General features: G+C 56.8%; 1 protein-coding gene across 1 annotated transcript; it reads left to right on the top strand.

The window, feature by feature from the left end:
- The first annotated feature begins 12,770 nt into the window (after positions 1–12,770).
- Positions 12,771–18,105, top strand: LOC125337748 (aquaporin-2-like). Its single transcript, XM_048327815.1, has 4 exons — positions 12,771–13,360; positions 15,172–15,336; positions 16,054–16,134; positions 17,004–18,105. Exons 1-4 carry the CDS (start codon positions 12,800–12,802, stop codon positions 17,217–17,219), a joined length of 1,023 nt encoding a protein of 340 aa, XP_048183772.1. The 5' UTR covers positions 12,771–12,799; the 3' UTR covers positions 17,220–18,105.
- Positions 18,106–26,188: the final 8,083 nt, after the last annotated feature.

The following is a 26,188-nucleotide window of genomic DNA, read 5'->3' as shown; positions in this document are numbered from 1 at the left end:
GCCTTTGCTGCAGCCTCTCTGCTCCTGCCTCATAGCCGACTGTGGGAGCAGCTCCCAAATATCCTGGGGGTGCTGTGGGGGGCTGGAGACTCCAGTGGGACCAAGGGCACGGCCTGAGCCGGGCTCTGGCCCAGAGCAGGAGGGAGGAATCCCCCGCTGCCTCCCTGCCCCTTCCCAGGGACCAGGCTCCTGTGTCCCACCCTTGTCCCCTCGACGCCGGTGCAGCCCCAGAGGGCACAGGGAGGGTCTGGAGGTGCCCTGGGCAGCCCCACCGCCCAGCAGATTATCGATCAGTTATTGATCCAAGCCCATGGACAGGGGGAAATGGGGAGCTCCCAGCCCAGGGCACATCCAGGGGAAGGGGCACTGAGGGAATCAGGGATTTCACTGCTGTGACGGGGCCTGGGGGGGAAATACAACCTCAGGGCACCGGGAGATGGGGACATCTTCTCTTGTGCCACAGGCAGCAGGACACGGGGGGAAATTGTCCCTTTTGAAGGGTGAAGTGGCTCCCGTGGGCCCAGGACAGAGGGAGGGACAGCGGAAACAGCCCAGGCTCCACCTGGACCCCAAAAGAGGGGCTGGAGAGGAACGGGAGCTCCCAGCAGAGCAGCTTCGCTCTCTGTGCCCCCGACACGGGACAGTTTGGAGCTGAGACCCTCCATCCCTGGTCCTGTCCCCCCCCAGCCCCGTCCGGTCACCCCTGAGTTGGCCAGGTCAGTAACAGTGGTACAAGCAATAAATCAGCTGTTCTGAGCACCGCACGGCGAAAAAAACAGCGACAAATTCAGGCTCGCCGGGCGCAGCGCAGAGAAGGTGAGGAATCTCTGCAGGGAAACGGGGTGGAAAATCCCTCCCCATTCCTGGATTCTGCGGAGAGGCCGGGAAAGGAAGGGTTAAAAGGAAAGCACGGGCTGGAAGGGCAGGAATGCAGCCAAGCAAAGCCCGCGTTGGCATCCACACAGACCCAGCCCGAGCCATTCAGTTGGAAAGGGGCGATTCCGCAGGACCTGTCAGGATTATTCCGAATCAATTAAGGGCCACTTAACCGCCGGCTCCTCGAGGGCTTCATTCTCCTGGGGCTGGGCAAGGGCTGCAAAACCTGCGCAGGTCCCAGGGGAGGGAGAGAAACTGAAGCCAGCATTGGTTCCCGGGTTCCGGCTGCTCCGCGAGGGTGAGGATGGACAGATAACCTGGAACAAGGACGGATAAATAACCACGGATAAATAACTGAGCACAAGGATGGATAAAGAACCTCCAACACGCTCAGCTGGTCAGCCCCTTCCAGTAGCGGCCTGGCCAAGGGGTCAAGGGCTCGGGAACAGAAACTGCGGGTGCTTTGTGACACCAGGAACCCGCAGGGCTCTGCTCCCCAGCCAAGCCAGACTCCTTGGAGTGTTACCTCCAGATCCCACACGCTCCATCCCCGGCTGGAAAGGCCTAAAGTGCTGAAATGTTGGGTCTGGAAGAGGAACAACTCCCAGCAAAGCAACAACCACAGCAGCTCCTCCTGGATAAAAACAGCAGGGAAGAGATTCCAGCCCCTGCACTGCTCTGTCCAGGGAATATCCTCAGTGGGAAGGGACCCCAAGGGTCATCCAGTCCAACCCCTGGCCCTGCACAGGACACCCCAAAATCCCACCCTGTGCCCGAGAGTGTTGTCCAAAGGCTCCCGGAGCTCTGGCAGCCTTGGGGCCGTGCCCATTCCCTGGGGAGCCTGACACCCTCTGGGGAAGAACCTTTCCTGATGTCCACCCTGACCCTCCCTGGCTCAGCTCCAGCCGGTGTCCAGCAGGGCCATCCCCACCCCCGGGCTCCCAGGGGATCTCGGTGTCCCCTCCTGGCCCAGCCTGGCACCAAATCCAGCACCACCAGAGGCAGCACCCGCGTGGGGCTCTGAGGAACCACCTCATCCTTCCTGAGCCAGGAGAACCATCTGGGAGAGCCCTCAAGGCTCTGCTTGGTCCCGGAGAAGGTGAGGATGACTCTGCGCAGCCCGCAGCGATGAAGAGCAGATCCCTCAGGCTTGCAGGGACCATCCCGCCCCCAGAAAAGCCGCTCCAAGCCTGGATCCTGGTTCTCCTGCTTGAACCGGAAGCTCCCAAATGTGCCAGGGTCCTCCCAAGGGTTCATTGTCTCTAGGTCCCAGTCCCACAGGTGCATCGGGAGATCCCAGATCCAGGTGTCCGGCATCCCCGTCCAGCTCCAGCCCAAACCCAACTCCGGCCATTCCCCTCCTCACTCTTCCCTTTGACACTCAGACTGGGAAATAATGGTAACAAAAAATCTGTCCAGGCCACACCCAGCCAAATCCAGCAGGGATTTCGTAGGATTAAAACAACTTTGCTGAACACTCAATCACATCAAAAACAAAGGAAAGGGAACCTAATGGGATAATTAAGGGATTTGCTCCACCAACATCCACAGTGGCACACCCAGAGGCCCTCGGTAAATTCCCTCTCCCCGATCCAAAGAGGGAAAAACCCCCCTGCCAGTGAAAGTGCTGCCATAGACTTCAAAATAAAATATTAAAAATTCAGGAATTTACCCCAGGCTGCTGAATTATCCATGGATTATTAATGCTAAATCCCTGGTCCCTGGATGGGGGACTAACATGCAGGCTGGGAACATCAGGGAATGCATGGAGAGGGGTTTGGAGGACAAAAGAAATTAAAACCTCCTTGTCCTTGAGGGGCAGAGCCCTGCCAGCATCCCAGGGAGCTTCCCAGCGCTGTCAGCCTTGGAGCTTCTTCTCCATGAGAGATGGAAACCTGGATAGGACAAGGGAGAACGGTTTTAAACCAAATCAGGGAAGATTTAGATTGGATGTGAGGAAGGAATTCCTCCCTGTGAGGGTGTGGAGGCCCTGGAATGGATTTCCCAGAGCAGCTGTGGCTGCCCCTGGATCCCTGGCAGTGCCCAAGGCCAGGCTGGACGGGGCTTGGAGCAGCCTGGGACAGCGGGAGGTGCCCATGGCCTGGGACTGGACGGGCTTTAAGGTCCCTTCCCACCCCCCACCCATTCCATGATTCCCTGCTCCCATCTCCCTTCCTGTCCAGCTCCTACCTCTGCTCTCAGCCGGCTGAAATGTCCCCTCCTTCCTCGCCAGGATGTTCCTGAAGGATGGAACACGTGGGAGAAGGAGCTGGATGAGCCTGAATGGGATGGGAATGTTCTCCCGGGTTTCTGCACTCAGGCCTGGAGAGCTCCTGCCCCAAACCCCCCTTCCAGCACCCCCTTTACGCCTCCAGTTTCCCATTGCCTGGAGGGGAATCCCACAAACTGAGCTGTCCTCCCAGTCTTGGGCTCCCAGCTGCCAGGGAACATTAATTACAACCCTGAGGGGGCCACTCTAATTACCGAGGGCTCGGCCTGCCATGGTGGGCAGGACCTGTGAGGAGCCGGGGAAGCTCCCGGTTTATTCCTGCATTTTGCCGTGGGACCAAGGCAATGGCAGGATTTGGGTGTTTGGAGACATTTGGGCCTGATTTACTTCTTTAAACACATCCAGAGCTGTGGTGTGAGATCTCCAGGGATCACAGGCAGCAGTGGGGACACGAAAGAACAAACAGAAGCAAAATCCGCGATCCCACGTCAGAGCGGAGCAGCTCCACGCGCTCCCAGGGCCTGAGCAAACACTGGGATCCAGCCCAGCTCTGCCCAGGATTAAACTGTGCAGCTCTCAGGCCTTGGCAGCCGTTCCCTGCCCGCTGCCGGCGGAGCCTGTCCTGCCCCCGGGTGCAGCCCGGGCTGCTGGAGGGCAGGAATTGCACAAGAACTCCGAATCCCGCCTGGGAGGGGGAGTAGAACAGGTTTGGGGACGCTCGGAGCGACACCTCCGCGGCACCTGCGAAGGGACTTTATATGACACAGCCCAGGGATGGCCACGGGAACGTCTGGCACCGTTCCCACTGCAGGGGTGACTGTGGCGGTGACTCAGCTGCGTCGTGCCCAGCAGAGGAGATGGAGGAAGGACTTGGATGATCCCTGCGGGTCCTTTCCAACTCAGGATATTCCCGGGTCTGTGGTTCCAGAGCCCAAATTCCCAGCAGTTGGCTCAAAATCCAGGTTTGCTGGTGTTCTCCTGGAAGGATCCTCTGTCTCTGCTCTGGAAGCCCAAATTTAGGAGTGAGGCCATTTCCCATCTTGGCCTAAGGATGTCCCAGGAGTGGAACCGTAGAACCAGGGAATCCTGGAATGGTTTGGGTTGGAAGGGACCAGGGCAGGGGCACCTCCCACTGCCCCAGGCTGCTCCAAGCCCCAATGTCCAGCCTGACCCTGGGCACTGCCAGGGATCCAGGGGCAGCCACAGCTGCTCTGGGAAATCCATTCCAGGGCCTCCCCACCCCCACAGGGAGGAATTTCTTCCTAATATCTGAACTAAACCTCTCCTGGCTTTTGCGGCAGTGTCCCATCGCCAAGCCCATGGCTGATGCCCCCCTCACCTTCATCCCCAGGACACAAAGACCTCACCGCCCTCCTTTGTGTGGCTCCAGAGATCCCAAAAGCCACTTCCTTCTTCTCTTTCCTCCCTAATCCCCACCATCCCCAGGACATCCCTGCTCTCATGTCCGTGCTGGGTCAGGAATCTCTGCCTGGAAAGCACCTTCAGCTCCTAAATGGGGGCAGATTCTCTCCTCCTGTTCCACCACGAGGGACCTGCTCCATCCCTCCTGGGATGGACCTGGGGCTTCCCCGGGTCTCCCTGTCCCACGCTGGGACCTTTACCCCCCACACCTCCAGGCAGAATTTTTTTAGTCTTTGTTTGTACTCTTTGGGTGGATTTTCCCAGTTTTTGGGGTACAGCAAAGCTCCTCCACCCCCAGCAAGACCCAGCTCCTCTTGGATTCCACAGCAGCAGACTCACGAGCTCCGCTGGAGCAGCAAAATGAAATCCTGAGCTCCCTGGGCAGCTCCGTCCCCACCCAAAAGAGGATTTCAGAGCTTTCCTCACGCTGGACTGGCTGGCACGGCCTCGAGGAGCTGCCAGTGCTCCCCAAGCCTCGGCACAGCTCAGAGAGTCAAAACAAATCACAGCGACAGTGAGGCCAAAGCCCATCAGCACAGGCACGGGCACAGGAGGAAATCAGAGCCACAGCCCAAATTCAAAACCAAAACTCCTCCAAAAGTCTCTGTACTGTGGCAGGAGGGCAAATCCCAACCCAGGCTTGACCGCGCCCAAACCCCACTGAAATCCGGGCACCACAAACAAAAATATCCCACCCTGAGCCCTCACCCTCTCCTTTCTCCTCCGCAGTGGGAAGGAGCCAGAGGCTTTACAGAACCCGCTTTGGGTTCTCTCCATTTCAGCCTCGGCCTTGGGGAGGAGTCTGGGAAGGACCGGGAAGCGGAGGGAGAAGGAGGGACGTGGAGGATGGGAGGTGAACGGGGCCGTGGAAGGGGACGGCAGGAGGGAAGATAAATGGCCCTTCCACGGAAAATTGGACAGCGGGAGGTTGGGTCTGCACCTCCAGCGTGAAAATAGAAATTTTGGGAGCAGTTTTAGAGCCTGTCCCAGCCCTTCCCCAGCTGTTGATCACACGGAGACCTCTGCGGAATCCGGCCTGGTGGGAAGAGCTACAGCCAACCCTGATGGCTGTGGAGGCCTTTCCATGGGATGGAACTCTGGGAATTCATCACAAGCTCCCAGCCTTGCTCCTGATGCTCTCCCAGAGCCCAGGAATGGCTCCCAATCCCTTCCAGCCCCAGAAGGACAATTTCAGGCGGGGGGCAGCTGGTGGATGCCCACAGAAACCATCCCTGGCCTCCAGGCTCTGGGCCAGCCTCGGCCCAGCGGCTGCACTGTGACTTCCCTGGATCCCATCCTGGGTGGGATCGACCTCCAGCGATCAACTGGTCCTGCACAAACCCCACTGGACTCGGGAACCCAGCACTGAGAATGCTGGGGCTGTCAGAGCCCAGCTCCACACCCAGACCCCAGCTCCACACCCAGACCCCAGCTCCACACCCAGATCCCAGCTCCATAGCCAGATCCCAGCTCCATACCGAGATCCCAGCTCCACACCCAGATCCCAGCTCCACACCCAGACCCCAGCTCCACACCCAGACCCCAGCTCCACATCCAGACCCCAGCTCCATACCCAGATCCCAGCTCCATACCGAGATCCCAGCTCCACACCCAGATCCCAGCTCCACACCCAGATCCCAGCTCCACATCCAGATCCCAGATCCACTCCAGATCCCAGCTCCATACCCAGATCCCAGCTCCACATCCAGATCCCAGATCCACTCCAGATCCCAGCTCCATACCCAGATCCCAGCTCCACACCCAGATTCCAGCTTCTCACACAGATCCCAGCCCCACATCCAGATCCCAGCTCCATACCCAGATCCCAGCTCCACATCCAGATCCCAGCTCCATACCCAGATCCCAGCTCCATACCCAGATCCCCGCCCCAAATCCACACCCAGGTCTCAACTCCAACACCCAGATTTCAATTCCAAACCCTGATCCCAGCTCCACATCCAGATCCCAATTCCGTACCCAGCTCCCAGCTCCACACTCCTCCAAAGCAGAGGCAGAAGCAGCTTCTTACTCAGAAATTGATTTGAAAATATTCTGTGTAAAGGCCGGGAGGGATTTGGTGCAATCCAGCATTTCCTCCGGCTTCCTCTGATTGCTGCATCTCAGCCTGAAAATGATCCTTGTTTTTTCCCTGTGGACCCCAAAGTTCCCTGCCCTTCCTCTGCTGCATCTGGCCCACGAGGGCCATGGACTGACCTTGGGCGCAGGTGAGAGAAGCCAAAAACCTTTTTCTTTCCCCCTCAATCCCAGCTGGTTTTTAGAGGGATTTTTGGAGTAATCCTCTTCTTTCCCTGCCCATCCCTGCACCCCCTCAGCAGGAGCAACTCCCCAGGAAAGGCGCTGACACAGGGATAACGCGCAGGGGACAGGACAGGAGGGGACAGGGAATGAGCACCTTGGATCCCCTGGATCCAAGGGACTGGAGGGGACAGGGAACAAGGGGCTGCAGGAGTCAGGCCTGGAGGGGATACGGGACATCGTTCCTAGAGCCACCACCAGGAGCAATTCCCAGCAGTATCTAACGCTGTTTTGAATTCTGTTTTTTAACTCTGGGGTCACCTGGAGCTGGCATCTCCCGGGAGCTCATTCCCTTCCAGACCACGGCCCTGGATTACTGAGATTTACATAAAATGAGGAAAGTGCGGCACTGCCCCGTATCACTGCTCGTCACCACTCCGTGCCACCGCTCTGTGTCACTGCCCCATGTCACCGCACGATGTCACAGCCACTCCCCAGTCCCACCCGCAGCTCTGGGGCTCTTTGAGGTGTTTGGTTGTGCAAACAAACCCCGGAGCAGCCGAGCCGAGCTCTCCTGCCCAGCTCTGTCAGCAGGGTCGTGTCCCACCCTCCCTGCTCCTCACCGATGTCACATTCCTGCCCGGGCACGTGGCAAAGAGCTTCCAGCACCCGGCATGGCCACGGGGGCTCCATCACTTGGGATGGTTTCTGGATGTCCTGGGGTTTGACTTGGGTTGTTCCATGGATTTGAGAGAAAAGCATTAATTATTTTCATGTAAGCGTTCATATGCGCTGGCCTGAACTTCAGCACCCAAACATGGGAAGAACGTTCTCCTTTCTGCCCTGCCTTAGGTGGGGTTAAAGGGAGGCCCCAGATTCCATCTCTGATGGCACGGGATGTTGGGAATGGCCATATCCCAGAGCAGCTCTGGCTCTCTCATCCCTGGAAGTGTCCAAGGCCAGGCTGGACGGGGCTGGGAGCAGCCTGGGACAGTGGGAGATGTCCCTGCACGTGGCAGGGGTGGGACGGGATGGGCTTTAAGGTCCTTTCCAACCCAAACTGTTCCATGATTCCTGCTGGGCCAAAAGGCTCCATGGTCTCCACAGCTCCAGGAATGTCCTGATCCTGGCAGGATCCTCAGCCCGGCTCCGGCAGCACCAGTCTTGCTGTCTGCCTGCACTAAAGCCTGGGCAAACATTCAGGACTGAACTTGCAAGTCCTTGAGATGGGACAAAGAAACCAAGCAAAGCTTCTCAGGCAGGTTCCGCTCCTGGCCCACACCCAAGGTCCCTTCGGGAGGCACTGGAGGGAATCGGGGCTGCAATAATCCCTGTGCCTCCCAAAGGAACAACAAACACAGCCAAGGCCAATGGAAGCTCCATGTGAAAAGGGATTTAGGACTCGGCCTGAAAGGCAGAGAAGGTGGGGATTTGTTCCCAGCTTTGCTCCCCAGGGTGAATGTCCTTTGGATGGAATTGGGCAGTGGGAGAAAATCCCTTCTCCTGATGGTCACCAAAAGGGACATCAACCCCCTCCCTCACTGCTCCCTGCTGGAGAAGGGCTTGGGACAAGGGATGGAGGGACAGGACACAGGGAATGGCTTCCCCGTGCCGGGGGGGGGGCAGGGATGGATGGGATATTGGGCAGGAATTCCTCCCTGTGGGGGTGGGGAGGGCCTGGAATGGATTTCCCAGAGCAGCTGTGGCTGCCCCTGGATCCCTGGCAGTGCCCAGGGCCAGGCTGGACATTGGGGCTTGGAGCAGCCTGGGACAGTGGGAGGTGTCCCTGCCCATGGCAGGGGCTGGAATTCAGTGGTCTTCAGTGTCCTTTCCAACCCAAACCAGTCTGGAATCAGGCAGCAGGAGCCAAATCCTGGAAAAACCCAGCTCAGGGGACAGTGAGGGACCCGTGTTTGGTCCTGTCCCTGCTGAGGGACCCCCACCCACAGCCTCCTGTCTGGGAAATGCCCACCAGGATCAGGACATCCAGGGTGCAAAGGTCCCTGGAGCCAAACTGCTGCTGCAGGTGCTCCCGTTCCCAGGTGGAAGCCAGGCCAAGGGGTTCATTCCAGGTGGAAGCCAGGCCGAGGGGTTCATTCCTGGTGGAAGCCAGGCTGAGAGGTTCATTCCAGGTGGAAGCCAGGCCGAGGGGTTCATTCCTGGTGGAAGCCAGGCCGAGGGGCTCAGTCCAGGTGGAAGCCAGGCCGAGGGGTTCATTCCTGGTGGAAGCCAGGCCGAGGGGCTCAGTCCAGGTGGAAGCCAGGCTGAGAGGTTCATTCCTGGTGGAAGCCAGGCCGAGGGGCTCAGTCCAGGTGGAAGCCAGGCCGAGGGGCTCAGTCCAGGTGGAAGCCAGGCTGAGAGGTTCATTCCTGGTGGAAGCCAGGCCGAGGGGTTTCTGCCCCTGCTGCTCCCAACACAGATGAGTCCATTCCCTCATTCCCATCTGTGCTGCTTCCCAGGCCCACAGCTGCCATTCCCCACATTCTGCTGGGGAACACAATGGGACCAAAGGCTCCGGCACATCCACTTTTCCAGGCAGCCAACAGAGAACCTCAACCAAGAACAGGATTTGTCACAATACAAGAATTTAATTTTTTTCTTTTAGGGGCTGCTCCTGGAGAACTCTCAGAGAGGATTCCAGCTTTACCCATTCCAGCTTTACCCATTCCAGTTTTCCCCATTCCAGTTTTCCCCCTCCTTTGTGGGACAGAAATCTTGCATTTCAAGGAACAGCAGAACCAAAACCAGCCCAGTTCGTACAAAGTTTGTACTAAGCCTTATTCCAGCGGTGGATTCTCCAGTGTCCTATGAAAAGGGCATTTGCTGCCATGGGAAGCAGGAGTTCAAGTTGTCCCTTAGACTGTTTTAGAGGAGGGGGAGTTGCCTGCAGGTGTTCCCTGCTCCCAGAAAAGAGCAAAAAATGGGATTTCCAGCGGGGTCTGGGCAGCACATGGGACTCCAGTGACGGATCAGATCCAAGCAGGAAAACTGCCCGTTGTTTATGCAATAAATCTTTTCGTGGCTCCGAGGTATTTCAGATGGAATGGAGATACCTCGGGATGTTTATACTTTCCTGGAAGCCAGGGGAGCAGAGATATCAGGGTCATCTAAAGCACTGGAGGAGCTCCTGGTTGTGCAAGAACCGTTCCCTGCCTTGCAAAACGTTCTTCAAAATGTGGCACCTCCAAAACATTCCTCAAAACGTGGCACGGGGACCTTTCCTGCTGCACCAGCACGGGGTCCAAACATGGACACCAACATGGGGTCCAAACATGGGGTCCAAACATGGACACCAACACAGGGTTCCAAACATGGACACCAACACAGGGTCCAAACATGGGGTTCCAAACATGGGGTTCCAAACATGGGGTTCCAACACAGGACACAAAGATGAGGCACCAACACAGGGCATCAACATGGGCTCCAAACATGGACACCAACACAGGGGTTCCAAACATGGGCTCCAAACATGGGGCTCCAAACATAAGACACCGACATGGGGCTCCAAAACAGGGCACCAGCATGAGGCATCAACATGGGGTTCCAACACGGGGTTCAAACGTGAGGCACCCACATGGGTTCCAACTTTCTGCAGATGCCAACCCTCTCCTCAAGATCATTAAATTTGCACTTGGTCCCAGGGAGGGCCGATAACACCGTCACACCCCAGGAGCTGGGGTTAACAGGTAAAATAATGCACTTTCCCAAATTCATCGGGCTCCCTGCAGGGCTGGAATACTCCTGGCTGCTCCCAAAGCAGCAGCACACCTGAGGTGAGGTGGAAAGCCACATTTCCATCACCTCCAGCAGCTCCAGGACCCCCTCCTAGACACAAGCACAGATTCAACAGCCCATTCCCAACCCTTCAGCTTCTGGGGTCTCCCACTTTTCCCAGGAAACCTTGGCTCTGCCACTGGCTCAGCACCTGGAGTCAGCAGGGCCTGGTTTTGTGCCGTGCATGGATTCCTCTGTAAAAGCAGTGGGATTACAGTGCTGGCGGTCTCTGGAGAAAACTGGGATGGGCTGTTCTTACTGGAAAACACCATCTCCCAGCACAGGTCATGAACCCCACGACAGCCGGTCTCAAAATGCAGCTCCGACCCTTTCCCCACAGTCCAACCATGGCACAGACCGCTCTAAGCTCAACACAAACATCTCCAGTTTCAGTACCAACATCTCCAAGCTCAGTACAAATGAGCTGCAATGAGTTTTGCATCTCCAGACAAAACTCAGGACCACGAGGTTGGACTTTTAAGTTGCTCAGAACTAATCCTGCTGACTTCTTCCTTTTAATTAGTCCTGAGCACTGAGACATCCCCACACTCCCCACAAGTAACCACTAATCAGGCAGGGTATGAGCTCCAGTAATTACCCGGATTTGCTCTCCATCCTCCCTGCAGTAATTGCAGCCCTGAGTAACTCCTGCCCTGAGTAGGGCTGAGCCCTGTGCCAGGCACGTGGAGCACGAGCCTGGCCAGGACCACGATCCCGAGGCTCAGCAGCACCCAAACCCCTTTAGCCTCCAAACCTGTGTTATGGGACTGACTCCACTGATGGAAAAGCTCTGGCTGGAGAGATGCCAGGGCGGGATGCAATGCAAAGGGAGGATTTTCAGAGGAAAAGGTTTTATAGGACCACAATCCCACCTTGTTCAGACTCAGCCACAGGCTGGACTTGCTCTTCCCAGAGTCCCCCACTTGTTAAGAGCAATACTCCCACAAACACCTTGTTTTAGAGGGAAGAGAGGGAGAGGAGAGGGAAAGAGAAGGGAAAAGAGGAAGGAAGAACGGGGAAAAGAAGGGGGAAGGGGAAAGAGAAGGGGGGAGGGGAAAGAGGAGGAGGAAGGAAGGGGGACGAGAAGGGAGAAGGGGGAAGACAAGAACCGTTCCATTGGAAGGGACCCACATCCATTGTCTGCTCGCCTGGGAGCTCGGTTCCCCACCTGCCATGGAGAAAAGAACCTTCACATATCCCTGCGGGTCCCTTCCAGCTTGAGATGCCCCATGATTCCATGATATAATTCCAGCAATATGGAACGTTTCCCAGCAGTTCCGTGGCACTTGCATGGCTCCTCTGGAAGGGAAAAATACTCAGTTTATTGTAGGGCGAGAGCCTCTGTTAGAGCCCAGAAATGGACACCTGGTCCTCTGCATCCCTCTGGGATAAAATGGCCCTTCCAGCTACAGCTCTATCCCGGAGGAGCAACCCCACCACAGAGTCAGCTCTGGAGAGGAAAACAAGAACCAGCTCCTCAGTTTCCAGCAAAGCCACCACCCCCAGTGACAGGGCAAGGAAAAGGCTCTACAGACATCCCTCAGGAACGGGAAATGGAGAAAAGGGAAGAGAAACTTTCTGGGCAAGGAGCAGATGGGAAGAATCAAATCCCAGAGAAGAAAATCTCGCTCTGGGATTGACACCAAGAACTAAAAGGATGTTTCTGAAGAGCTGAGTTGGCCAAAATGGCCATAATTAGGGCACAGTTGGTGCTCCAGCCCTGCGGTCACATTTTCACACAGGAATTTCTGACAGTCATTGCTTTGGGACTGGTTCCCAGTTTTCTGGGTAGGAAATCTGTGCCCAGGCTGCAAAATTCTGGTACTCTGAGGAGCTGAGCTGTAGTGAATCACCTGGAGTTTTGTGCCTCCCCTGCACTCACTTTGCATGGAATCGTGGAATATCCTCAGCTGGAAGAGACTCTCAAGGATCATTGACTCCAGCCCCTGACCCTGCACAGGACACCCCCAGGAATCCCTCTGTGTTCCTGGATTTTTCTGGTTGTTAAATCACAGCCTGATTTTCAACACAACCCGACCTCAGCTCCAGCTCCACAGACCCCGTTGCTCCCTGCCCTTCCCATGCTCCCAGGGTCCAGCTGCAATGGCAGCTCAGGGGATAGATCCCAGCTAAGGAAGCCCAGGAGAACGGGAACCGTCCTTCCCGGCAGCGCTGGAGGCTGATGTGTGACCTCCCGAGGGTGGCTGCATTCCCCGGCTTTAATAGAAGGGGCAGGATCTGATGTTCCCTCAGCTGGAACACAGAAGGAAAAAAGCATCAGATTTCCTGGGACCACGATCTCATCTCCTTCAGCAGCTGATCCTGTGGCCCCCCCCCGCCTCCAGATATATAAACGCTGTCCCAGCTCATCCTCAGGGACACAGCAGCAGGTGGGCACTGAGGACACTCCGGGCAGGGTCACTCCTGGGAGCCTCCATGATGTGGGAACTGCGCTCCATCGCCTTCACCAGGGCCGTCTTGGCAGAATTCCTGGCGACTTTGGTCTTCGTCCTCTTCGGCCTCGGCTCTGCCCTGAACTGGCCCTCGGCGCCGGCCCCGAGCACCCTGCAGATCGCGCTGGCCTTCGGCCTGGCCATCGGGACCCTGGTGCAGGCCCTGGGCCACGTCAGCGGCGCCCACATCAACCCCGCCGTGACCCTGGGCTGTCTCCTGGGCTCGCAGCTCTCCCTGCTCCGTGCCCTCTTCTACGTGGTGGCCCAGCTGCTGGGGGGGGTGGTGGGCGCTGCCATCCTGCACGAGATCACCCCGGCCGACTCCCGGGAGGGCCTGGCCCTCAACAAGGTGAGGCTTTGGCACAGGATGGGCTTGGGAGGGCACGGGGAGGCTGGGCAGGGTCTTTGGAAAAGCTGGGCAGGCTCTTTGGGAAGGCTGAGGGGTGGGAGGAAGGGGCTTGTGGCCAGCAAAGACCTTCTGGGGTCGGCGAGGGAGCCTCTGAATGCCACAGCCCAGCACCGGGACCCTGCTGCTCCACGGGTCCTGCCGGGAGCAGGGATGAAGGCAGGACTCATCTTCCTCCTCTGGTTTTAGGGCTAAAATTTCCGGAGGTCAATCAAGTATTTCCCATTGAGCCACTTCTTCCACCTGGGAAATGTTTCCTCTTTTCGTATTGGTGCCAAAAATGTCCCTAAAGCCAGAGGAAGGATCCAGCTGGCCACAAACACCTCCCGTGGAGTCAGAACCATCTCAGTTTCCCTTGGGGCTGCACTGGGGAGGACTTGGATTCTGGGGGTCCCAGGGGTTTAAGGAAGGACGCGTCCGAAATAGCACCTGTGCCTTCCTCCTGTCCCAGGCTCATCCCAACTTCCCCTCTGGTGTGGGAGCCTCTTCCCAGCTCTGCTTTGGCAAAGCCACAATTTCCAGGTTGCTGGAGTGGTGGAGAGAGGAGAGATTTGGGTCTAAATCCCAGATTTTCATTAGATTAAGCTCGTTGCTTGCATTGTGACGGGATGGTCCCACCGGATCCAGCTGGGTCATCCCAAAGCGCAGCACATGGATTCCCTAAAGCATCACAAGGATCTCAGGCTGACTTCAGACAGGGAAAAAATAAAGGCAGGGAAGCTTAGGAAGCCATGGGGGATTCTCCAGTGGTATCCCAGCCTCCAACACCCCCTCCCCCACGGCTGCACGTGATAACCGGAGAGGGAAAGGAACCGAACCCCAGGGATTCGCTGTCCCCCCTCCGTGCCCACCATCCCAGGGCGGCACAGGCACCTGCCGGGATCAGCATCACCCAGCCCCGACGGAGCGAGGGAGGAGCAGGGATCGGGATGGGAAGCAGCTCATGGAAATCGCCTTTCCCACGGCAGGGAGGCACTGCCAGGACTCAGCTGCAGCGTGATTAAGAGGGTTAAAAAGAGGGATTGTGGTTTAATCTGAACAAGGGGATTTAGGCCGATAATGACCCAGGGTAATAAAAGGAGGTTTAAGGGAGACTCAGACTGCTCCAGCTTTGCTGCTTTACAGCCTAAACCACCTGAAAGTGGGAACTGGGGATTTTGAGAAGGTTTTTTTTCCCTGTGGGCTGTTCATCGTGCTGCTGCCTGCACAGATTATCCCGATAAAAATGGAGGGGAATACTGGAGAGGAGAATGAGGAAGATCTGACTCTGGAGCTCGGGCAGGAGGGCAGTTAGGACCTTCCTGGGACCGCTGAGCAACAGGATCAGATTTGGGGGGACACAGGGAAAGAAGGGACAGAGTTGGAGGAGAGGGGGTGCAGCCAGGAACAGCTCCAGATCAGACCTGACAAATTCTCTGAGTCAAAAAAAGTGGAAAGGGAATTTTTTTTCTTTTTTCATGCCAAAATATTTCTTTTCGATGTCTTCAAAATGCAACCTGTAAACTTTTCCAAAAGGCATTCTGCGTATGAGGAAAAGAAAAATGGAAAAATACCAAAAAAATGCCAATAAAATTTCATGAGAGATCAGTCGAGCATTTCCCATTGAGCCGCTTCTTCTACCTGGGAAATTTTTTCTTTCTGGTGCCCAAAATCTCCCCTGTCTCCTTTGGCTCCCCCTGATTTTGGATTCCTCTCCACATCTCCCATCCGCTCACGGAACTCGGCCCTGGAACACGTTTTTGCTCCCGTTCCAGCTGCACAATGAGACCACGACGGGGCAGGCGGTGACGGTGGAGCTGTTCCTCACCTTCCAGCTGGTGCTGTGCGTCTTTGCTTCCACAGACGAGCGGCGTGAGGACAACCTGGGCTCCCCTGCCCTCTCCATTGGCCTCTCTGTGGCTGTGGGGCACCTCCTCGGGGTGAGTGGATGGGCCAAAACTTGGCACTTTTGGGGTTCTCGTTTTGTTTATGCCCGAAGTTGGTTTGGCTGCGTCTCCGGGCTTGAGGGGAATGTGTAACCCGTGGTTTTCCAGTGGAGAGAGGGAAAAATCCCATCCAAGCCATGGGAGAGCTGTGGACTGAGCTCAGCTTTTATTTGGCATGAAAAGCTTGAATTTCTGGACTCTGCCTCTCCTTGAGTCCCATAGGGAGCTCCAGGGATCCGCGGGATCTCTCCTGGAGTGACCGTGTTGGCAGCTGGGGCTCTCAAGAGCATGACGAGCCTGGGAAGTGTTTGGGACGGACGCTCAGGGAAATCCCACCTGGATGACGCCCCAAAGCAGCCCCCACACCCCGTGCCCACAGGAAAACACTGTTGGTCACACCACACCTTCCATCCTCAACGCTCCACAGGCCCCTGTGTCCTTCGTCAGAGGCAGGACAGGGAATTGTCGGCAGGACTGGGAGCCCATGCCCGCAGTCATCCCCCAGCAACGCCACGCTCGGGACGCACGAGCTCAGGCACCTCACGGGGCTGACTCAGGCGGTGGCGGCTCCTGGAATCCCTTTTCCGGGAACAGGAATGCTGGAGGGTGAAGCAGCAGCTCAGGGAATGATTAACCCTAATGACACCTCAACATTTTATAAAATGTGGTGAAAGGGCTTAATGCTGACACCGACCATGGTGTTCCCGGCAGATCCGTTACACCGGCTGCTCCATGAATCCCGCCAGGTCCTTCGCCCCCGCCGTCGTCGTCGGAGACTTCAGCGACCACTGGGTGAGAACTCGGCTCTGGGGGTTGGGTTGGATGAGGCCCCCAAACTGCCAGTATTCCTCGAAACTCACCAAGCCAGACAAAATCCCGGCATTTCCATGCCAGCTCCCAGCTGGAGGAGAGATGGAGAGATTAGGAGCAGGAGGTGGGGCTGCTGGCTGCTTAATTGGCTTTTCCAAACTCCACACTGGGAGCGTTGCAACAGGATTGGGGTGTGAGGTCTGTTGACATGACTTAGCACAGGGAAAAAACCAATGGAACGTGGAGCTGCTGCCAGTCCTGGGGAGCTTTCCTGGTTCCTGGATCTGGGTACACCTTTGGGAACACTCCCTGGCTCCCCAGGGAACGGCCGTGGCTCTGAGCCTGCCAGAGCTCCAGGGGAATTTGGGCGGCGCTCTCAGGCACGGGGTGGGATTGGTGGCATTGTCCTGAGCAGGGCCAGAAGCTGGACTTCTTGGGCCCTTTCCAGCTCAGGAGATTTTATTGTTTTCATCTGCAAAGAGCCCAGCTGGTTCCTGATGTGTGCCAAGGTGTCTGGCCCAGGCCGCTGCCTCCTCCTCCTCCTCCTCCCACAGCAATCCGTGAGTGGGTAGGAAAATGCTCCTGCAGACGGTCTCACATCACTCAGCACATCCCCAATGGGCCTGTCATTAATGCCAGGCTCTGAGCAGAGGGGGAAAGCTGGAAGGGGATGGTTGGGAATATCCAGGCACTGGAGCGGAGTTCAGGTCCCCAGCGATGGCCAGAGCAGAGCTGACCTCGTGTTTTGTTGCCAGGAAGGAACCCAAGCCCCCGGAGTGTCCCTCAGAGCTCCTCCCCACCCCTCAAAGCCAGGCTGGGTTTTGCTCACCCCACTCTTCTCTCCTCCCCAGGTGTTCTGGGTGGGCCCCCTGATTGGGGCTGCAGCAGCTTCGATCCTCTACAACTACGTCCTGTTCCCGCAGGCCAAAACCCTCTCGGAGCGCTTGGCCATCCTCAAGGGCTGCGAGCCCGAGCAGGACTGGGCCGAGCGGGAGGTCCGGCGGCGCCAGTCCGTGGAGCTCCACTCCCCCCAGACCCTGCCCAGGGGGATGTCCGAGAAGGTGTAGCCAAACCTCTCTCTGGGCCGAGAGAGGGGCTGGAAACCTCTGGCATGATTTTAGTGCTTGTCCAGAGGAGCATCTCGCCTCTCCCCTCTCTCCCTTCGTTTCTCCTGGGGCACTGACGTTGACTCCTCTCCCGGGGAGATGCTGTGCTGGTCCCACCCACCTCCTGTCCCCAGCTCTCCCCACGCCCAGGGGGTTTCTGATCTGGGGGAGAACCAGTAAATCCCAACCCCGCAGGAACGAGGACCCTGGGACCCCCCGGGATGCCCTCTTCCACATCCCCCTCGCAGGACACGCAGCTTGGCTGAGGCTGTTCCCTCCCGGAGAGCTGCGAGGAGCCTGGAGAGTGTTCATTACCCTGGGTGTGGAGGTTGCCACCCGATGCCTCATTGCTGCTGAACTCTGCTCCCGTCTCCCATCCCCGCTCGGCTCTTGGCTCACACTCGAGCAGGAGCAGGAGCGCTCACGCTGAGCCACGAGTGTCACACACGACAGATTCTGCTGTGAAAGGGACCAAAGCGCCACTTCCCACCTGCCACGGGACACAGAGGTGCTCCCACGGGGACTTTCCTGGGAAGGTGGGACTGGGAGCACGGCCAGGAGTCCCTGCAGGCCCCACTGGGGACCACTTGCACATTCTCTCTCCTGTGAAACGACAAGCCCGGGTTAAAGCCCAAACTCCCTAGCTCATTGTTGGGCCAGGGTTGTCCTTCCTCTCTCTCCCTGGTTTTCCCTTCCTTCCCCCGGTCCTGTTCCCCTCGGAGGCTCAGAGCACCTGGAGCACGTAAAGGAAAGATTTCACACCCAAAGGGTTTCAGGTGTGAAGAATCAGAACCATGGAATGGGTGGGATGGGAAGGGACCTCAAACCCCACCCAGTGCCACCCCTGCCACGGCAGGGACACCTCCCACTGTCCCAGGGTGCTCCAAGCCCCAATGTCCAGCCTGGCCTTGGGCACTGCCACAGCTGCTCTTGGCACCCTGTGCCAGGGCCTCCCCACCCTCACAGGGACGAATTCCTTCTCATCGCCATTGCTTGCTTCCCTCATCCCTTTCCCATGGCTGCATCACTCCGGACCCTCCAAACCCCTCCTACCCCTTCCCTCTGCCCTGTCAGGACCCGGCCATGGTCCTCAGTCTGGCCAAGGAGTTTGGGTCGGTCTCTGGGTGAACTTTGCTCTTTTAGCCATTAATTGAACCCCGTTTCGCTTGCTCTGCCCCAAGTTCTCCATTCCCAGAGTGAATCCCAACACTGCCCCCAGCGCTGCCCCATCAGTGTCAGCCCCACCAGGATGTCTCTGGAAAGGCTGTTAATGGGACTATTCAATGAGATTGGACGCAATTCCCAATCCTAAGGGATGATTTACGGATCATTATGGATCGTTTCCCTCCCCCTGCTCTGACAGGAGCCCCCCACCAAATGCTGCTCTTCTCCCTCTGCTGCAGCGGCACCGCCCCCTCCTCCCACCAGCCCCATCCTTTCCTTTCCCCCGTGCTCTTCCTCAGGTGTTGGAGCAGCTGCTGCTGAAGGGAACAGGAGGGAGCCCAGCTTTGATCTGGCCCAGACCAGGTGTTTATCCACAGCCAGTCCATGCAAATACCCCCAGAGGGCTTTGCCAAGGCAGCACTTCCAGCCCTGGTTTGATCCACCCAGACCCAGGGATTCTGCTTCCCTTTGCTCCTCGATGGTGAATTTGAATTTTAGCTCAGAAGAGGCCCCTCAAAAATTCCCTCTGTTCTCAGCAATGGCAATAAAATCACGTTTTAAATCATTCCCAGTGTCAAATTGAATTTCTGTTATCAAATGCTCGCTTTTAAAAGTTGTTCAGGGTTTTTGATGCTTTTTAACAGAAAATGAATCCAGGTAGGCACGCAAGAAAATCCCAGCGGACTCCTCCAGAAGTCACCCTGTGCATGTTCTGCTGTAGAAACAGCCACAGCTGAATTCAGTTATTTATTTAAATTAATCTTGGTGTGTTCAAAGTCTCTTCTCCAGAAGCATTTCATTTATTATTTACCCTGGCAATGTTTAAGTCTCGCAGGGCCTGATCTTGAGGTTTAATGTCTGATAATGGCTCTCCTCTTCCACGTGAAGTGCTTTAAATTCCCTTTTACCCCCTGAATTCGGACACGGGGATCAAATACTGACACATTTATGGAAAACACTGGCACGTTTATGGTAAACAGTAGATATAAAGTCCCATAAAGTCACCTCCCAGACCCCAAACCCCTCAGCCCGGTGGCTGAAGCAGCTCCAGGAATACAAATTCACCTTCCCTGTGGAGCTGTGTCACTTCCCAAACTTCCCTGTCAGGAAACCACCCGGACACTCCAGATCGCGCCGGGGGGCTGGAATTGGAGGGCAGGGTCAGGAACCCGGAGCTGCTACGGACCAACCATAATCCTCCCTAAACTGGCAACACTTGGGATGTTGAAAATGATCCCAAGGGAGTGCTTTGAGCCAGGATTTGAAGCATTCCCATGTACTGCCACCCCCAAGACCATGAGGTTTTCCCCTTCTCCACCTTGGGCTCCGGGATGGCCTCAGCTGTGGGCTGATCCTTCTGCAAAGCTGCACAAATTCCGGAGCACTTTGGACACATCCCTGTCCCCTTCCTTGCCTTTGCTGCTTGGCTGCCATATTCCTGGAATCATGGAATTGTTTGGGTTGGAAAATGCCGTGGAGACCAGCGAGTCCAAGCATTTCCCCAGCACTGCCACGTACCCCCGACCATGTCCCCAGGTGTCACAGCTTTGAAATCCCCCCAGGGATGGGACCCCACCCCTGCCCTGAGCAGCTATGCCTGGTCTGGAAAACCCTTTCCATTGAGGAATTTTCCCAATAGCCAACTAAAGCTCCCCTGCCACAGCCTGAGGCCATTTCCCTGTTCCCTGGGAGCAGAGCCTGACCCCCCCGGCTGCCCCCTCCTGTCAGGGAGTTGTGCAGAGCCAGAAGGTCCCCCCTGAGCCTCCTTTTCCCCAGGCTGAGCCCTTTCCCAGCTCCCTCAGGAGTTCTCCAGCTCCTTCCCTGCGGCTCCAGCCCTTCCCCAGCTCCGTTCCCAGCTCTGGCCTCGCTCTGGCCCCTCGGGGTCTCTCTTGGCAGTGGAGGCCTGAAGGGACCCCAGGATCTGAGGGGCCCCAGCAGAGACAAGCGAAGGGGCCCTGCCCTGGTCCTGCTCCTCACAGCTTCTGACACCATTTGTAGTCATTCCCAAGGAATTCCCTCCTTTCCCCACTCCGCCTCCGGGAAGGAGCATTGCCACACCCACCCACTGACCCCTTACCTGTTGTGGGGGCAGCTGAGGGCGACCCGAGAGCATCCAAATCCCTGCTCAAGGAATCTGAGAGAACCTGGGAACACCGACCTCGATCCCAGCGCCTGAAGGGTGTCTGCACCACGTGGGGAAACAGGGAAAGGACTGGAAGAACATGGAAATAAAATCATGGCCTGGAGAAGCCCAAACCCACCTGCACCTTGGAAATCCCAGCCCAGGACAAACCCCTTCAGCCCCTGGTCACACCTGTGGGACAGGGAGGACAGAGCTCAGCCCAGGGTCACCTCAGTGGGGGCAGAGCTGAGTTCTCTGTTGGCGATTCCTTGGCCTGACCTTTCCAAATCCTGCCAGTCCCAACCCCAGAGCCTCCATCCGTCACTTCCCTGCAATGCCATGACCTGCCTGGGATCAGGTGCATCATTATTTTGCATCATTATTTTTATGGCTCTATTTACATATGGAGAAATATTTCCCGAGCGTGCTTTCGTTGAGGAGGGGCCGGAGCCAGGAGGGCAAGAGGAGGAGGCAGGGCTGAGGGTAGGAGATGAGCACAGAGCATCCCAGAAGGTGCTGATGCTCCAGGGGGAAGCCAAACATTCCAAAATTCTGCTGTTTCCAGGGCTTTAGTAAGACCTGCTTCCCAGGGCTCTGCCAAAGGATCTGCTGGAGAGAATGGAGGCTCTGCTTCAATTTTTATCCAAATTTCCCAGGAATCCAAACAATCGAAAGAAAAATCCCACATTTCCAGACACCACTCAGTGCAAGAATCTTCAGCTCCGGACATGATGGCACAAGGGATGTTGCCAGCATGGGTGTCTTTAACTCCCCAGTGAACGTTTTAAAGCTGAGAAATTCCATGGTGCATTTGCTCCGAGTCTCAGAGGTAGAATGGGGGGGAAATGGATTTTCCCATTCCCCAGGTGTCCCCAGTGTCCTGCCGTGAAACCTTGGGCACTTGGACCCAGGGGATTGTGTGAAAATCTTGGCTTTTCACAGAACCATGGGAAGATTTGGGCAGGAAGGGACCTTAAAGCCCATCCCATCCCACCCCTGCCATGGGCAGGGACACCTCCCACTGCCCCAGGCTGCTCCCAGCCCCGTCCAGCCTGGCCTTGGGCACTGCCAGGGATCCAGGGGCAGCCACAGCTGCTCTGGGAAATCCATTCCAGGGCCTCCCCACCCTCACAGGGAGTAATTCCTTCCCAATGCCCCATCCATCCCTGCTCTCTGGCAGTGGGAAGCCATTCCTCCTTGTCCTGGCACTCCAGGCTCTTGGAATTTGTCTCCCTTCACCTTTCCTGCAGCTCCTTCAGGCCCTGCAAGGCTACAGTGAGGTCACCCCAAAGCTTCTCCTCTCCAGGCTGAACAATCCCAGCTCTCCCAGCCTTTCCTCCCAGCAGAGCTGCTCCATCCCTCTGATCCCCCTGGAGCCTCCTCTGGATCTCTGCAGCAGCTCCAGGTCCTCCCTGTGCTGGGCCCCAGGGCTGGGGCAGCTCTGCAGGTGGGGTCTCACCTGAGCACAGGGGCAGAGGGGCAGAACCCCCCCTCCCCCCTGCCCACGCTGGGGCTCAGCCCAGGCTCGGGGGTCTCTGGGTCCTGTCCAGCTCTCACCCCCAGCACCCCCAGGATGTTTTTAGGAGTTTCCAGATCCCTGCAATGACACCAAGAACTTGTTCGGTAATTCACGGTGGTTTTCAGGTGATTCAGAGCCTGGTTGTGATTTCAGGTCCCTCTGCCTTGGTGCAGCAGAAGCTCCTCCAGCCCAGGCAGGACAGCACTGCCAGGGGAGGGGGAAATCCCTTCCCAGGGATATCTCCCTGCCCACATCCTTTCAGTTCATTCCCAGGTGTGCTCCTCGTAAACCAAGGAAGGACTGCACAGGTGCAGACAGTTCCACAGCAAACACCTTTCCAGGGGAAAAAGCCACTGCCCCAAACTCGTCTGAATCCCGGGGACACAACAAACGGCCCCTAAGAATTCCAAGGGAGCCGAAAGGGCGCCTTTGGATGCCCCTGGTGCCGGTGGCTTTGCTGGAAAGGGCTGGACCTGAACATCAGGACACCGGGGCTTCATCCCACCTCTCCCACTGTGTGATCTGGTTTTCCCACCGGGCTTTTGCTTTCCCTGATACTCATCATTATCCCATGGGACAATTTAAGGATGATTTCAATGCAAATGAGCTCCTGAGGAGGCAGAGCAGCCTCAGAGCTGCCTCGAGACCGCCAGGAATTACTGAGCAAAGAGCAGAGCCACGCTGCCATTAAGCTTCGTCACCAGTCAGCACTCACAGAGCCTCTGTTGAGGTGGCCCCCGTGTTCAGGGAGCCCAGGCCACTGGCACTGTGACCCCCGGCAGCCACGGAGGGCTGGAGGACACCCTCGGGACAGCCCCAAAATTCAATGTCACGGCGTTCGGCTCTGAAGCCGGGACTAAAGGAAGCCAAAGCCTCGTTGCTGCAGGGCAGGAGAAAGCGGAAACGCCACCAGCCCCAGGCCAGCGGTGTCACCACTCAGCTTCAAAGAGAGGGCAGCAGATGGGGCTCCGATAAGAGGGATCCTTGGAAGCCCCATCTGAAACACCTGCACACGTGCATCCAAAGCAGCAGCAAACCCTTCCCTGCAGTCCCTGACTGAGGATCAGGAGAGCAAAGTTTGCTGCTTCTGCTCTGTGATATTTCAGTTTTTCCTTATCAATGCCTTGTTGCAAAATCCTGAAGCTGAGCCAGCAAGAAACACCTTTTCTCTTCAGAAACGGAACCAGACTTTCTCCTCTGGTGTAATCCCAGCCACGGGTTTTGGGTCATCTAATCCCAGCCCATGACTCAAGGTCGTGGGTTGGACTCGAAGATCTCAGAGGCCTTTTCCAGCTCAGTTGATTCTGTGCTTCCGATCCCAGTTCCAGCAGGATTGGTGTCTCCTGCTCGGGACATCCTGTCACTGTTATTATCCCTGCCCCTGTTACTGGGCCAGTTTTAAGGTCCTTGGCTGAGTACGGAGCCAGGCGAGGAGGAAATCCCCAGTCCTGCTGGTGCCGGGCTCAGCAGTGTCTGTAACCTGCCTCTGCCAGGCCCCGAGGTGCAGCACGGAGCTGGACTCACCAAAACTGCGAGGAAATGCGAATTAACAACAGCTAATTAACAACAGCCCCGCGCGGGCTCCTGGGCAGAGTGGGGACAGCAGGGACCGACAGGGACGGGCACGGGGTGGCCCCAATGGCACAGCCACCTCCGGCCCCAGGCAAGGATGAGGCAGCGGCTGCCTCCCTCCCACCCCGTCCCCAAGCAGGGACCCTCCGCTGAGGGATTCGGACAGGTTTGGGTTGTGTTGTTCGTCTGCTGATGCCAGCGAGGAGGAGGAGGAGGAGCAGGAGGAAGGAGGAGGAGGAAGGAGGAGGAAGCAGGCAGCCAAACCTGCCCTTGTTGCCAAAAGCCTCCTCGTGCTGTGCCCTGCAGGGCGGGTGAAGCGAGGCGTGTGTGACCCCTCCACGTGGGTGTCCGTCTGTCAGCGCCGCCTGCCCGGGACCCGGCAGCTCCTTGCCCAATTCCATTAAACCTGACACATCAAAGCACTTCGAGTTCAGCCAAGCTCCTCGGAGGGCACGGAGCCAGGGAGAGGACAGGGAGCCTTCCCCACGCCAGGGCTGACATCAGAGCAGCCAAGCAGGAATGCCCCGGTGAGAAAAGGTTCCCGAACTGCCTCCGGAAAAGAGGCTTCGCGCGGTGTGTTGGGAGGGAAACGGGACGTTTCTCTCCTGAAGTTTTCCCTGTCATTCCCAGCCGCATTTGACCACATGCCCTAGTCAGCTGCAGGATTTTGCTTATTATTATCCACACTTGGGAGGCTGGAAGAGCATTTTTTTGGCTTTTCAGCCAAAGCAAGAAGTGTGCTGGAGGAGCCGACAGCAAAATGCAGCCGCCGCCAAGGGAGATCCAGGATGGGAACACTGAGGAAGGGTTTGGAGGATGGGAACAGGGAGCATTTTATCCAGCTGGAGCCACAGACAGGGCTGAAGGGAAGTGGCAAGTAATTACTGTAGCTGGAATCCGGCCATGGTGTCTTGAAATACCAGCTTGCAAAACTTTCACCAAAACATGCCAACGGACCAGGTGTTTCGAGGATAACAGATCTGGGCTTTGACTCTGCAATCAGCCCTGGGATCAGCAGATCTAGGAGAAAACCATTATCAGGAATTAAGGCTGTAATAGATCCTCAGTCCCTTGAGGCCCTCCAGGTCTGTTTTGCTCAGGATTTTGGGTATAAAGGAAGGGAAAAGCTCATTTATTTCCAGTTCTGGACAAGAACGTCTCCTTGCTCTGGACAGGAATCCTCCCGGTGTTTGACAGCCTCCTCAGAAGGCAGCAGTGAATCCAGCTTTCTGGATTTAGGGAGGATTTTAGCAATGTCCTGCCTGCAGAGCTGTGCTCCCTCAGTGCTGGAGTGTGGGTGCCCCTCCGGAGGGACCTGGCAGCCAGGGATAAACCTGGCCTGGGCATCACTCGAGAAAGGAAACGTGGATCAACCGAGCAAGGAGAGCAGATCTGGCACCCAAACCCATCTAAAAAAAATAATCCTGGCACAAGGCTGCGAGGGCTACGAGAGAACCAAGAATTCTTTGTTAAGCGTCACCCGAGACCTTTTCCGCCCCAAAACCTCAGTCCTCAACAGCTCCGTGTGCACAGCCCCGAGATCCTCCCCCGCCACTCCCTGCCAGCCAGGGATCTGCAGATGGATGGGTTTGGGACAGAGGGCAGCGCCCCAGGAACATGAAAGGAGATGTGTAAACATGGCCTGCGTCCATGCAGAGCCTGTGCCTTGGCGTTGGCATTCCCAGGAGCAAAATCACTGCTCGTTGAGCAAGAGCTGGAAAGGCAGAAAGAAAAGGAAAGGGCGCAGGTGTCAGGGGAGGAGACGCCGTCCCTGGCTGGGAGTAGCCCCCAGTTCCAGCACTTGTTCCAGTGCTCTGGAAGGAGCGGCAGAGAGGAAAGGGAGCAGAGGCTCCCAGCCACACTCTGAGCCAGGAGCCTTCTCCATCCCGGTAACGCCATCCCATTTCTCCATCCATGCACCTCAAGGAAGCTCTGGCTCATCTACAGCTCCCCAGAGGGACAAAGCTTCCCCCAAACCCTTCCCTGCTCCCTGGACAACTGCAAACCACCGCTTTCCTGGAGTTGAGCTCTCTTGACAGCCTGGGAGAAGCTCCAGCTGTTGAATTTTCCTTCCCATTTCAAGGTCCCATGGAAGCTGAACGCACCCTGAGCCCGGCCCCGGGAGAGCTCCTCCAGCCCAACGAGGGTTTCCAACAGGAGCAGTGCAAGCACAGCGAGGGAGGGATTATTAACTACACCTGTGCTGATGAAACACCCAGGACCTGGCGAGAGGCAGCAAAAGGGAAAAGCAGAGGAGGGAGCTCAGCCTCGTTATGCAACCTCGTTATTTAACGACCACAGAGACACCCTATAGGGGCTCTTTGTTTGCAGAGGGAAAGGAGAGAAATGCCACCAATATCTGAGTCACTGGTTCACCAAGAGGCTGCGAAGACATTTCAGATGGAAACTTTTCCAGGTTCACATGATAATGGGAGGACTGGCTAATTCCCTGGCTCCACCCACCAGCCTGTAACACAGCTCCTGCTGCTCTTGCATATATAGATAGGTATGGCCCTACACCTGGGTGCACACACCAGAGCCCGGACACAGAGC

Source organism: Corvus hawaiiensis, chromosome 24, assembly GCF_020740725.1.
Source record: "Corvus hawaiiensis isolate bCorHaw1 chromosome 24, bCorHaw1.pri.cur, whole genome shotgun sequence".
NCBI lineage: Eukaryota > Metazoa > Chordata > Aves > Passeriformes > Corvidae > Corvus > Corvus hawaiiensis.
Note: the sequence above shows the minus strand (reverse complement) of the source record. Positions and strands in the feature narration are given on the sequence as shown.